Source organism: Mobula birostris, chromosome 15 (assembly GCF_030028105.1).
Source record: "Mobula birostris isolate sMobBir1 chromosome 15, sMobBir1.hap1, whole genome shotgun sequence".
Classification (NCBI taxonomy): domain Eukaryota; kingdom Metazoa; phylum Chordata; class Chondrichthyes; order Myliobatiformes; family Myliobatidae; genus Mobula; species Mobula birostris.
This window is the reverse complement of record NC_092384.1, coordinates 64857212-64872164: the sequence shown is the minus strand read 5'-3', so window position 1 is coordinate 64872164 and position 14953 is coordinate 64857212. Positions and strand designations below refer to the sequence as shown.

At 45.3% G+C, this 14953-nt stretch overlaps 1 protein-coding gene across 1 annotated transcript in view; it reads left to right on the top strand.

The window, feature by feature from the left end:
• The window catches only part of gse1b (Gse1 coiled-coil protein b), a 774862-nt gene that overhangs the window by 730829 nt on the left and 29080 nt on the right, over positions 1 to 14953 (top strand). Inside the window, exons 10-11 of the mRNA XM_072279929.1 lie at positions 7630 to 8240; positions 9503 to 9615. Coding sequence (XP_072136030.1) covers positions 7630 to 8240; positions 9503 to 9615 — 724 coding nt within the window. The remainder of the gene's footprint in view (positions 1 to 7629; positions 8241 to 9502; positions 9616 to 14953) is intronic.

Here is a 14953-nt window from a genome sequence, read left to right as displayed (position 1 = left end):
CGTGATTTTTGAAGCCCAGCCTTCTTGCAATAAAAACTAGCCTGCAAATTAACGTCACTGCTCATTGTCCAGACTCCTCTGCTGGATCGCACTGGGCTTCGAATGCTCAGTCTGCAAGCGGTGCCCTCTGCAGGAGACTTGGCCTCCCCTCACCTGTTGTCAAATCCATGCACTAGAAGAGCAGCGGGGAGGTGGAAGCGGGGAGAGGCAGGTACACATTGCTGAGTTACTAGAAGATTCCCCTTGCACCTCAAGAGAGACGGGGAGCAATTGAATGACGACAGAACTTTGTAGTTGCAATATCACTGACTTGATTGTCAAATTAAAGCACTGCACTCTTAGAAAGACTGCCATATTTTCGAATGATCTGTCTCGGTGTCATGGCAGTCCCTCTCGTAGATAATGCAAAGCCCAGATGATAGTACAGATCCATACTCTAGCTGTGATTACAGTTAAATAGGGTTTTTAACAGTATGTTGGATGACAAATTATATGTAGATAACCACACTGATAATTATATGACACTTTATGGAGAGCAGAGGTCAGCATAATTTGCAAGCCGCTGTATTACAATTACTCTCTCTCTCTCAATCTATTGACACAACTATGAGCGAGATTGGAAAGGTAATTGTATTCACATCCTGAAGCCACAGGGGTTGCACTGAATAAAATTTCCTGACGCTTGTTTGTTCAGTCCATTGCTGGATGATTAAGTATTGCTCACACAGGCAGCCTCCCTCTCTGATGATTTATTATTGTCAAGTTTTTTTTATCTCTCTCGGCTTAGCAGGCTAATCAGGTACGATAGGAGCTGGGATCTGTGAATCTCACTTTATTCTCTGTGTGTGTTTCAAGAGGATGGTTCTGTAATTCAAAGCTTTATAATAACCCTAACGCCCCCAGCTGCTTCTGAGGCATTTAGGTGATTTCTAATTAATATTATAATAATGCCAGCTCCGTGTTCAGGAAGCGCATGATATCCTGCCTCATCTGTCTAATGCCAGCAGATAATTGCATTGTCCTTGACAAAAAAATAGTCTTCTTTGCAAGCTGCCTGCTTAAATGAAATGGTGACGGAAGAATAATGGTGACTAGACACAGATGAGCTGATGACTTTAATCTCCTTATGGAAAAGGAAAGAAAGCAAGGTGTATAATTGCTGAATGCGTAGAATTGACTTGAAACTTTATAACTGGGCTGAGGTCAAAATCTGACCTCTGTTTGGGTGCTAAATGTGCAATGTAGTGACACATACACGTTGAACTCTGCTTCTGAAATGTAGTTCCATTGACAACCATGCGTTCCAAGTAGAGTTTGACCTTTTACGTTGTATGCAATTTCTGCTCTTTTTAACCTCTAATGTTTTCTGGATGATTAATCAGGATGTAGCTACCCAACTAGTATCTTCTGTGATTTAACTAAACTTTGTATTTATTTCATATCACTTCAATGATTTAATTTTCTCATCCATTCCCTTTAGTTTTAGTGCACCGCTCCTCTACCTCTCAAATGACTAGGAAATGTCTTCTACTAAGCACTCAGTGTTGGGTGGCTGTACACTGTATTCTGTTTTTGAAATCTTGTTTCATGGACATCAGTGGAATTGAGCTTCCCAAAACTGCGAACAACACAAGGGTGCTGTGGCACCGTGCATTTTGTGCAATTAATGGAGGACAGATTCTATTGCTTGCCTTTGTCCAATCGTTATAAGTCATGGTCAGATATCGAGCCAATGGCGTGAGCTGTGCAGTCAATGTCAACAGACTCGATTCATCCCATCATCCCAATCCATCATGATGCAGAGACTCCTGCCTGACCAGCTTTAGAGAGGATACCAGGCATGTAATACCCTGCCCTATTTCCCAAACAGGCCCAATTTAGGTGCCACTTGGGAAAGGGAGCTCAAAACATTGTCTCTGCTCAGAGTCGCCAAACACACGAAGGAGTTGTGATCAAGCTTAGAACTAAGTACTCAAAGCCCTGTCATTAGGTATCACCTTACAACGCGGGGACATCCCACACCACTTGCCAAGTGCTTAATTAGTGTGGACGCACAAGAGTTGGCAAACGGACGTGGCCAACTGCCACAAGCTCCAATGTCAACGCCACTTGGGCATCAGTTTTAGTGATCTTGGTTGAGGGATGGCTGGGACAGCAGGAAAAGCCCCTTGTGGGTGGGTTGCTTTATTTCTTCCTGACAGGAATGGGGGTGCTTCAACTTAAAGTCTCAGCTGAAAGACTCTCTTGGTAACATGGTCGCAAGAGGGACTGCAGATGCTGGAAATCTGGAAAAACAGGTTCAAAGCACTGGAAGAAGTCAGGCAAAACTTAAGGAGGAAAGTGAACAGTCGACACTTTGGGACGAGACCCTTCATGAGGACTGGATACAAAGAGAGCAGAAGCAGGAATAAAAGGGCTCAGTAATTCAGTGCAGTATTGACCTAGATCATGTTCTCAAGTCTCAGTAGTCAGGATGGCAGGGTGGAGATGCGTCCCTACCAAAGCAGGTGTAAGGCATCCCTTCTCTCCGCTAGCCTGCAGGTCACCTTTGGGCAAGGTGTAACACCTGCTTAGCCCATCCCCACCGATCGGGGGGTGGTCAGGATCAGGTGAAGCCATGGGAGCAGGTGGCGTTTGGTCGTATGAGCAGCTGGTGTGTATCACAGGTCCTGGTTGTACAACCACTGCCTCCAGGCAGACAATCTCTGAAGGGTATTGATAATGGCTATGGTGACCTGCCAGAAGAAGACAATGTCAAACCACATCTGCAGAAAAATCATACGATATCATACGACACGTCACATAATGAAGATGATCACAGTCGGCAACATTTGCATGTTAAAGGTGTGTAAGTTGGGGGCCCTGGGGAGAGGGAGGGGTGAAGACTGATGCCCTAATGTGTGGGGCACCTAAAGTCATGGATTCGTACAGGACAGAAACAGACCCTTCACCCTACCTATTCAAAGTACATTTAATATCAGAGTACGTTTATAGTATATAACCTGAAATTCGTCCTCTTCACGGACATCCGCGAAACAAAGAAACCCCATAGAATGATAGAAGCATCAAAGCCCTGAAGTGCCCCCTTTCCTCGCACAAGCATCGTCCCTCTCCCTCTACCCCACCCACGGCCGTAGAAGCACCAAACAGTCCATTGATCCAGAGTCCTCAAGCTGTAGTTCACCAACCAGCACTTCAGGATCTCAAACAGGCTCTCTGTCTCCAGCGAGAGAGAGAGCGCAGTTGCTCCTGCAATCACAAGAGTGGACACCACCAACTCGCTATTCCAAGCCCCCTCCCCAGCCTCAAGGACAGACAGGCACTCTCTCTCTTTTTTTTCTCTCTCTCTCTCTCTCTCTCTCCCTCTCCCTCTCCCTCTCCCTCTCCCTCTCCCTCTCCATCTCCATCTCCATCTCCATCTCCATCTCCATCTCCCTCTCCCTCTCCCTCTCCCTCTCCATCTCCCTCTCCCTCTCCCTCTCCCTCTCCCTCTCCCTCTCCCTCTCCCTCTCCATCTCCCTCTCCCTCTCCCTCTCCATCTCCATCTCCATCTCCCTCTCCATCTCCATCTCCCTCTCCGTCTCTCTCTCCATCTCCCTCTCCCTCTCCCTCTCCCTCTCCATTCTTCCCACATTCCCATTAAGCACCCCCTCCCCCCTTCCAGTTACCCCCACTCAGCCATACAGAGGGTCAATACACAGCAGCCAATACGGTTACAGGGACAGAGTGTAAACTGCACGTGGACAACATTAAACCCAGGTCACTGAAGCTCCCCACTGTACCACTGTGTCATGTAGTGGTCATTTATTTAGCTATTTAAATGGAATCAAATTTCCCCTGGGATAAATATTAATAAATTGTGCTTATCCTTCTGAAACTGGTAAAAAAAAAACACAAATACTATTAATAATTATTGGAGAGGCATTATAGTATATAGGGTAACGCTTTACAGCATCGGCGACCAAAGTTCAATTCCTGGTGCTTTCTGCGAGGAGTTTGTATGCTTTCACCGTACTGCGTGGGTTTCCTCTGGGTGCTCCGGTTTCCTCCCACATTCCTAACATATACGGATTAGGGTTTCCAAGTTGTGGGCATGCTATGTAGGTGCCAAAAGCGTGGTGACACTGCAGGCTGCGCCCAGCACATCTGAAACCATGCTGGCCAATGACATGAAAACAACGTATTTCACTGTATGCTTCGATGTACAGTACTGTGTGAAAATCTTGGGTGCATATACTTAGCTGGGACTTTTGCAGATACTGTATCTGTCAACCTGGAAGGGAGAGTGAGTTTGTAAATCTTGCGGCAGCAAAGGATGTGGGGAATAGCAAGGCTGGAGCGCCGCAGGGGCGGTGTGGGACAGGTGGCAGAGGAAGAGTGCCTGGATTGGGGGGGCGGGGGGAGGTGGTGGTTGACACACACAGGCCTAAGACATCAGGGAAGATTATTTGATTCCAAATACTTGGTTTATTGGTCATTAAAGAACATCTCTCTGGTGGTTCCCACTCCCCCCACATCTCCCTTTCTCTTTTCCCAACCACACTTCCCCTCTCTCTGCCCCCTTCCCACTGTCAGTCCACAATAGAGACCCATAATCAGAATCAGTTTTATCATCACTCACATGAAATTTGATTTTTTTGTGGCAGCAGCACAATGCAATACATAAAATTATTGCAGTATTATCCAAAAGACTTAGGCACCCTCACTATATATATGTGCCTAAGATTTTGCACAGTATAAAGCTACAGTAAAGTTGTTGCTATTGTGCAGAAGAGTAGTTATATCAATGGGAGTTGATGGAATGAAGAGAGAATAAATGGGTCAGGGTAAGATAAATATTGAAATAGGTACTAATGGTAGGTATGGGCTTAGTCTGGTAAGGGGTAGGTTTCTGTGTTGTATCTCTTTGCAGTGTAACAATGAGCATTGAATTTATGTTACAACCCAGCCCCTTTCTAACCTCATAACAATAAAATCTTCCATTTTCAGCATTGTTAATGGAGTGAAAGATGAGAAGCTTGTTGACATTTGGTATAAGGAACCTCTTCAAGCACAGAAGAGGAATATCAAAGTTAAGGAGGAAGTTCCCGAGCTCAGCATCTTGCCAGTAGAGGCCTGTTCTCTAAGCGGTGGTACGATTAGATTCAATAGGCCTGACTTAGAAGAGTTCAAAGATCTTGGAGGATTGTATAGCTGGAAAATATTGCACAGTTAAGATGGTGTGAGGCCACAGAGTTATTTGAAAACATGGGACTTTAAATTCCTTGATAAAGCACACTCAATTGACCAAGAAGCATCCTTTTCGAGATGAGGTCTTTGTAATTTTATGAGAAATGTTTGCTTAGTAGCTGAATTTGAAAATTTGTGGCTAAGAGTCAGAAGCAAAGCAGCCAACTTTTGTGGTTGGGTGCATGAGTGTGACGATTGGTCTGTAGTCAATTCAACAGCATGTTACTTGCATTTTTACACTGAAAGTGAGGTAACAACATGTACAGATATCATCATTGCTGGCTGGAGGTCCAATCGCAGGACCATCAACTGTGACCGCTTTAGTGGAGTGAAATGTTCAAAGGACATTTACAGAAGTTTAACAAACAACAGAAAGAGGCTAAGCCAGGGAACATGGTCAAAGGCTTGGATGAAGAAATCGATTTAAATGAGCATCATAAAGGAAGAGAGAGAAGTGGAAAGGTTTAAGAAGGGGATTCCAGAGCTTAACAAAGTTGATTGCACACCCACTAACGGTGGTGTGATCGAAATTAGAATCGGAGGAGATCTGGAAGGCTTGTAATGGAGGAGGTTATAGAAGTGTGTGGGACCAACTATGGAAAAATTCAATGAGCAGGATGAGGGTTTGAAGATCAAATTTAATCCTGTTGCCAGTCTAACTCACCAAGCTCTTCAGTAGAAGGAATAACCATCTACCTAAACCAGGCATTTCTGGGACGGTGAAAGATAAAGATTAGCTTTATTTGTCACATGTACATCAAAACATAGAGTGAAATGTATGTTTAGTGTCACATCAAATCAGCAAGGATTGGGCTGAGCAGCCTGCAAGTGTCGACGTGCTTCTGGCACCAACATAGCATGCCCGTAACTCACTATCGCCAAGCATTAGTCTTTGGAATTTGGGAGGAAACCAGAGCACCTGGAGAAAACCCACACCGTCATGGGGAGAATGTATAAACTCCTTACAGACAGCAATGGGAATCAAATCCTGATCTCAAAGCTGTAAAGTGATTGTGCTAACCACACCACTACCTTCTGAAGATTTGATTTCCTCCTGTCCTTCCCCTACCCCTCCTGAAGAAGACCACATCAGTCAGAGTGCTGTCTTCCTACATGTCATCCAGGTGTCACTGCAGTTAAAAAATCAGAGGGCCGGGCTGTTTGTCAGGGATAGAGGGTGACAGGGAGTTGGGAAATGGGAGCACATCACAAGTCTGCCTTTCTACCCCAAGCACCACTTTTTTTCAACCTCAGTATCTTTTCCTCAGCCACACCGATTAGAGAAATTGGGCCTGGGGAGGAGGAGTGGCTGTGGGAAACAGATTTGAATTAGGAAGGAATAAAACTTGAGATATTTCATTAAAGGGAATATCGTCTGGGATTTGGATCAGGAAGAGTAAGAATAAGATTGAGTTTACAAGGTTGGTCCTGAACCCTCCCACCATCAAGTCTCAAGAACGTCCTCTTAAATGCTTCAGTGATGTTTGCCTCAAATATTCCCTATGGTGGTGGGCTATACATTCTGGGCGAGTTCTATATGCACTCTACTATAAATTGAGGAAGATTCACGGAGCTCGATTGTCTGTGTGGATTCATGGGCCAAAGGCCCTGGTTCCATGCTCTGTATCTCTGTGATTCATTCATTCATTATGCCCTTTACACAGCTGATCAAGAGGTGCTCCCAGAGTTAATATATCTAGTTGAGTGGCCTCTCGCTTCTCACTGTCAAATGCCCAGTCAGATACAAGCAGTATAGTCTTCAGCATAATGTTATACAGCGCCAGCCACCCAGGTTCAGTCCCACCACTGACTGTAAGGAGTTTGCACGATTCCCCTGCAACTGGATGTGTTTTCTCCGGGTGCTCCAGTTCCCACCCCTGTTCCAAAGACACGTGGGTTAAGTGGGCGAAGACGTGGGTTAAGTGGTCAGTGAGCAATGCAGGCCTGTTACCGTGCTATATCTCTAAATAATAAATTACTAAGAGAGCTCAGAATGTGGACCACATTGCCATAAATGATTGGTGCAGATGGAGCAAGCAGGTTACAGCTAAACCCAGATGCAAGGAAGAAAGTTATAAGTGCACCTGGTGATGGTAGTTACGAGGGATGAGAGGTAGGCAGTGATGAGTTGAGCCAAATGGCCTGCTTCCCTGCTATAAATTTGCCTTAAACTTGTCAATCCTTATTTGTGTATAGATTTTTCATTGACTCTATTGTGTTTCTTTGTTCTATTGTGAATGTCTGCAAGGAAATGAATCATTGAACTTTGAAATTTGTAAAGATAATGTAAAGCAGTTCCTCCTAGACTTATTCATGAAGTTGCCTTGTCTGGCAGTCTCTGACAAGCAGAGCCGATACAGGTGTGCGCCAGGTGCTAACTTCTGTGCTTTGCGTTGTCAGGTCTGGGCCGAGTCACTCCCATGAGCTCAGTAACAGAGACCAGCCCCAACAGCTGGGAGCCCCTCCACCTCTCATCTCCCCCAAGCCCCACCCTAAGGAGCACCACTCCAGCCCGGCCGTCCTGTGGAACCCGGTGAGCCTGCTGGATAACCATTCTGAGGCCCGCAAGAGCCAGGAGAACCACGTGCTGAACAGCTACGCCGGCCCCTACGACTCACACCGGCAGCCAGGGCCACTCATCAAGACCGAGAAACTCCACAGCCACGAGGAGGCCCTCAAGAGGCAAGAGGTCCCGGAGAAGTACCAGCCACTCCGAGGGCCTGCCTCCTTGGAGCACATGGCACACCCCCATTCTTATGGACCCCCTTTCGCCGAGCTGGAGAAATCTGCCCAGTCCATCCTCAACCAGCAGAGAATGTCTCTAGCCTTCCCCACGTCACACAATGACGTTGGCTTGTTGCACAAGGCAGCTGCTGCCTACAGGCAATCTCACGGCCAGTCGCGGGCCCCAGGCCCCTTGTACATCTACGACGAGTCTCTGCAGCGGCACAGGAGGCTGGTAAGCAAGTTGGACCTCGAGGAGAAGAGACGGAAAGAAGCAAAGGAGAAAGGTGAATTTCAGCAGCCGGGGCTTCCGGTGGAGTTTGGTTGCAATAGCGCGGCATCCCGGCTCTAATCCGGCATTTGTGCATGGACCTCATGTTCAATTGGTGAAGCTCAGTATGTTTCCAAGTTGGTGCTGAACACTAAAGCATTCTAGACGAATGTTCTGTTGCAGCATGGAGGGAGTGCTACAACATCAAGGGTTGAACTGTCATCTTCCATCTCAGGTGGAAGATGACATAATCCTCCGAAAAGCCAGGGGAGCTGCCCCTCATGTCCTGCCCAATACCTGTCCCGCAGTCAAACCACATTAAAAAGGATTGTCAGGTCATTGTCATATTGCTGCTGGTGGAATCTTACTGTTTTGAAATTGCCCCCCGTGTGACCTACTTTATAGTAGTGACCACTTCAAAAGCACTTCATTGGTTTGAAGCCCTTGAAAAGTGTTAATAAATGCAGATATTTTTATGATATTTTGTTTTGTTTTGAGGGGAACGTGGGCTACTTTTTTTTTTATCCTCTCCTGGCCTTTGCTCTTTCTCGTTGCTCTGACAACATAAGCAATGGCTGCCGTCAAGCCCGCTTGCAGTCCAACTTATGTCACATGTCTGTGAAGAATGGGAGCAAAGTTGCATATGTCCCAGTGACAGAGGTGTTTTCTGCAAAGAAGAAGATAGAACTGGAGATCAGGGGGTCCCACTGTATGTTATAGGCAGTCCAGGGCTGAAGACTTGGTGGGTCTCGCCCAACTGTGGGATTGATCATACCTTCATAGCTCAGAGGAGGCTTGGCACAAATTCATTCCAGGTTTCCTCAAGATCATTGGATCACAATGAAGGAACGGTATGAGTTTTCCCTCCATCCCTTCCCTTTATCCAAACCACAGCACTGGGCGCCATTGGAAAGGGAAATAATGCCATCATCAGCTCAGGCTCAACATTTGGGTCTGTTCTGGTGAGTGTGGCCCAGACCCCAATGCATACCCATTAACTGTTCAGAAGAGATCCTGTTTCATTAGCCTCTATTCGTTTGTGAGGTACCTCTTGGAAAAAAGATTTTCGCTTTGAACTGCCATGAGCTATATTTAGAGAGAGAGAGAGTGTGTGTGTGTTGCATGCACGAGGCTGTAGTTAGTTAATTGAAGGATTGAAGTGAACTAATTGGGCAACGTTTCTGGGGATGAATGTGCTGACACAGCAACACATACTTGCACACTGTCAGGCTGCATTGTCAGTTATTCTGTCGCTTTGCTTCCAATGTTCCTAATTAGGTTATTACTATGACTTTGATGACTCGTATGATGAAAGTGATGAAGAGGAAGTTCGAGCACATCTCCGGCGCGTCTCCGAGCAGCCGCCTCTGAAACTTGACGATTCGTCTGAGGTATGTTAACACTTCGCCACTGTAGCAGTGCTGCTAGCTAAAAATAGGCAGCTCAGCGATAACGAGAGCCTAGCAGAGTTAGCAGCCTCCTCTCTCTCTGCCTTCCTTGCCACATCATTAATTTGCTATTCCCCACCTCTCTCCTGTTAACAAAACCACTCTCTCTCTGAGCTTCTTGCTTGGTTTTGAATATTCCCTTGCAGAAAATAGCGGGGGAGGCAGGAGATAAAGAGGTATAACTGTGGGCAGACACACATGATCAAACAGGGTTGAAGACGGCTGTGTTAGCTGAGGCACTGGGATTACCCAGGGTAATGCTTGTCAAATGTGTTGGTGGTTTTGCAGATATCAGTGCATGTCTCTGCAAGAAGAAGGGAACTAACTGCCTCCTGGCTCTTCAGCAGTTATGGCTCAATAAGAGTTACTTTCAAAACAGGGAACACAGAAACTGCGATTGTACAGAGGAATATTAATAGATACAAAAGGCACCAGTTTGCTAGGAACATGGTGAATTTTCAAATTGGTTGTGTTCCAACCTGTGATCAAACTCAGGTTTAATGTCATCTGCTCAAGAACGTGTTCACTTGGGTGGAATGAAAAATCTTGTTTGCAGTGGTATCACAGGGACATAGCAATATTCATAAAAACATTAATACAATATGAACAAGAAACAACATCATTATAACAAAGAAAGTCCATTTTAGAGTTTAAAGTTGCTGCCAAACTCCTAGTGCTTAGGGTTGTGCTGATTGGTTGAAGGGAAGTAGCTGTTCTTGTACCTGGGGGTGGGGGTTCAGTACCTCCTTCCCAAAGCTAGCATGGCACAGTCTAGGTGGTGGAGATCCTCAAAGGGTATTGCCTTTTCTGGAGGCAGCAGCACCTCCTGGAGATACTTCCAGGGGTGGGGATAACGTGCCTATGATATATTAGGCAGAGTCCGCCATTCTCTGAATTGCTGCACCCGCAGACCAGCTTGCAGCCAGTCAGTGCATCAAGTATTCGGTGACAAGCCACGCCTCTTTAATATCCTAGAACAGTCAAAACGCTGCTGTGCTTTCCTTGCGAGCGTATCTGTGTGCTGGGCCCAGGACAGTTAATAGCCAGGAGTTGAAGCTGCTGACTCTGCACCTCCAGTCCCCCAATGTGGACAGGTAGAGCAGCAAGACACAGATTTCTCAGAACCTTAGGAAAATAATGACTGAAATAACATTGCTGGATGCTAGCCTGGTTCATCAAAACTGTCACTACATTCCTTTTAAGCAAGCAAAGTGTAGGTTTATCAGCTTTAACATGCACTGATGAGGGTGTGTAAGTTGAGACTTACACTATGCACGGTGGCTACTCTGCCCTGTGATTTGTTATTCAGCATCTCCTCAACTGATTTGTTCCGCAAGTACAGTTATTGAGATGAGCTTCTCAAATGCTGGAAATCCAGAGTAACACACAAGAAATGCTGGAGAAACTCAGCAGCCTAAGCAGCATTTATGGAGAGAAAAGAGTCGATGTTCCTCTCCGTAGTTGCTGCCTGACCTGCTGAGTTCCTCCAGCATGTTGTATATGCTGTTCCACTTTTTTTTGTGATTGACAGTCCCTCTCTCAAAATTCCTTTGTGTCCCCAGAGTTTTTATTCTGTGTGCTGCTGTTTTCAAAGCTCAAAATGAAGCCAAACTGTACTTTCCTGAGTTATACTCTTGCAATTAAAATATTTTAGTGTTGTGACCCAAGGTTACTTTATTCCTGCTTCTCCAAGTTCTAAGGACTCTTCAATGTTCAAAGTAAAGTAAATTTTATTATCAAAGTACACATATGTCACCATATATAACCCTGACATTCATTTTCGTGTGGGCATACTCAGCAAATCTATAGAAGAATAGCCATAACAGAATTAATGAAGGAACGCCCAACCTGGGTGTTCAACCACTGTGTAAATTCAAAAAGAAAGAAATAATAATAATCAATAAATAAGCAATAATTATCGAGAAAATGCAATGAAGAGTCCTTGAAAGTGAGTCCATTGGTTGTGGGAACAGTTCAATGATGGGACAAGTGAAGTTGAGTGATTGTTGAGGGGTAATAACTGTCCCTGAATCTGGTGGTGTGAGTCCTGAGGCTCCTGTACCTTCTTCGTGATGGCGGCAGCGAGAAAAGAGCATGCCCTGGGTGATGTGGGGTGGGGGGGCCAATGAGTGACACTGCTTTCCTGTGACAGCATTTCATGTACAGTAGATGTGCTCAGTGGTTGGGATGGCTTTTCCCCTGATGGAGGGGTAATTGAGGCTTTTACAGGCACTGGCCAACTTTCATTAACCAATCCACAAACCCATTTGTCAGCAGGCTATGGATCCATTCTTTGACTGTTGTAGGCATGAGTAGTGACACTTGCCAGCTGCCCCCAGCACATCCTTGGGTAATGCAAACAATGATTTTCAATGTATGTTCTGATGTACATGTGATAAATAAATCTCAACCTGAACTGGTGAGAGTCAACCCTACCCTTCCCTATTGCCTTTATAAGTACATATTGGTACCAATGACATAGATAGGAAATGGGAGGAGGTCCTGAAAAAAGACCACAGGAAGTTAGGAAGGAAGTTGAGAAGCAGGACCTCAAAGGTAGTAATCTTGGGACTACTGCCTGTGCCACGCAACAGTGAGTATAGGAATAGAAGGAGGTAGAGGATAACTGCTTGGCTGAGGGGTTGCAGCAGGGGGCAGGGACTCAGATTTCTGGATCATTGGGACCTCTTTTGGGGCAGTTGTGACCTGTACAAAAAGGACGGGTTGCACTTGAATCCCAGGGGAACCAATATCCTGGCAGGGAGGTTTGGTAAGGCTGTTGGGGAGAGTTTAAACTGGAACTGCTGGGAGGTAGGAACCAAACTGAAGAGACAGAGGAAGGGCCATTGGCTCACAAATAGAGAAAGCTTGGAGACAGAGTGAGAGGGAGAATAGGCAGGTGATAGAGAAGGGATACACTCACACCAATGGTTTGAGATGTGTCTATTTTAATGCAAGAAGCATCATAAACAAAGCAGATGAGCTTAGAGCCTGGTTCAGTACTTGGAGCTATGATGTTGTGGCCATTACAGAGACTTGGATGGCTCAGAGGAAGGAATGGTTACCTAAAGTACCACGCTTTAGATGTTTCAGAAAGGACAGGGAGGGAGGCAGAAGAGGCAGGGGTATAGTACTGCTGATCAGAAAGTGTGACAGCTGCAGAAAAGGAAGAAGTCATGGAGGGATTGTCTACTGCGTATTTGTGGGTGGAAGTTAGAAACAGGAAAGGGTCAATAACTCTACTGGATGTTTTTTATAGACCACCCAGTAGTAGTAACAGGGACATAGAGGTGCAGATAGGGAGACAGATTCTGGAAAGGTGTAATAATAACAGGGTTGTTGTGGTGGGAGATTTTAATTTCCCAATTATTAATTGGCATTTCTAGAGCAAGGGGTTTAGATGGGGTGGAGTTTGATAGGTGTGTTCAGGAAGATTTCCTGATACAATATGTAGATAAGCCTACAAGAGGAGAGGCTGTACTTGATCTGGTATTGGGAAATGAATCTGGTCAAGTGTCAGGTCTCGCAGTGGGAGAGCATTTTGGAGATTGTGATCACAATTCGATCTCCCTTATCATAGCATTGGAGAGGATAGGAATAGACAAATTAGGAAAACGTTTAATTGGAGTAAGGGGAAATATGAAACTATCAGGCAGGAACTTGGAAGCATAAACTGGGAACAGATGTTCTCAGGGAAATGTGTGACAGAAATGTGGCAAATGTTCAGGGGATATTTGCATGGTGATCTGCTTAGGTACGTTCCAATGAGACAGGAAAAGGATGGTAGAGTACAGGAACCGTGGTGTACAAAGGCTATTGAAAATCTAGTCAAGAAGAAAAGAAAAGCTTACAAAAGGTTCAAAAAACTAGGTAATGATGGAGATCTAGAAGATTATAAGGCTAGCAGGAAGGAGGTTAAGAATGAAATTAGGAGAGCCAGAAGGGGCCATGAGAAGGCCTTGGCGAGCAGGATTAAAGGAAACCCCAAGGCATTCTACAAGTACGTGAAGAGCAAGAGGATAAGATGTGAGAGAATAGGACCAATCAAGTGTGACAATGGAAAAGTGTGTATGGAGCTGGAGGAGATAGCAGAGGTACTTAATGAATAGTTTGCTTCAGTATTCACTATGGAAAAGGTGATTGTAGGGATGATTTACAGCAGATTGAAAAGCTTGAGTTTATAGACATTAAGAAAGAGAATGTGCTGGAGCTTTTGGAAAGCATCAAGTTGGATAAATCTCCGGGACCAGATGAGATGTACCCCAGGTTACTGTGGGAGGCGAGGGAGGAGATTGCTGAGCCTCTGGCAATGATTTTTGCATATCAATGAGGACGAGAGAGGTTCCAGAGGATTGGAAGGTTGCAGATGTTGTTCCTTTTTTCAAGAAAGCAAGTAGAGATAGCCCAGGAAATTGGTAAATTGATGGAAAAGATCCTGAGAGGCAGGATTTATGAACATTTAGAGAGGCATAATATGATTAGGAATAGTCAGCATGGCTTTGTGAAAGGCAGGTCGTGCCTTACGAGCCTGATTGAATTTTTTGAGGATGTGTCTAAACACATTGATGAAGGAAGAGCAGTAGATATAGTGTATATGGATTTCAGCAAGGCATTTGATATGGTACCCCATGCAAGGCTTATTCAGAAAGTAAGGAGGCATGGGATCCAAGGGGACATTGCTTTGAGGATCCAGAATTGGCTTGCCCACAGAAGGCCAAGAGTGGTTGTGGACGGGTCATATTCTGCATGGAATTCGGTGATTAGTGGTGTGCTTCAGGGATCTGTTTATAAAAATCCCTTCGTGATTTTTATAAATGACCTGGATGAGGAAGTGGAGGGATGGGTTAGTAAATTTGCTGATGACACAAAGGTTGAGGGTGTTGTGGATAGTGTGGAGGGCTGTCAGAGGTTACAGCGGGACACTGATAGGATGCAAAACTGGGCTGAGAAGTGGCAGATGGAGTTCAACCCAGATAAATGTGAGGTTGTTCATTTTGGTAGGTCAAATATGATGGCAGAATATAGTATTAATGGTAAGAGTCTTGGCAGTGTGGAAGATCAGAGGGATCTTGGAGTCCAGGTCAATAGGGCACTCAAAGCTGCTGCACAGGTTGACTCTGTGGTTAAGACGGCATACAGTACTTTGGCCTTCATCAACCGTGGGATTGAGTTTAAGAGCCGAGAGGTAATGTTACAGCTATATAGGACCCTGGTCAGACCCCACTTGGAGTACTGTGCTCAGTTCTGGTCACATCACTACAGGAAGGATGTGGAAATTATA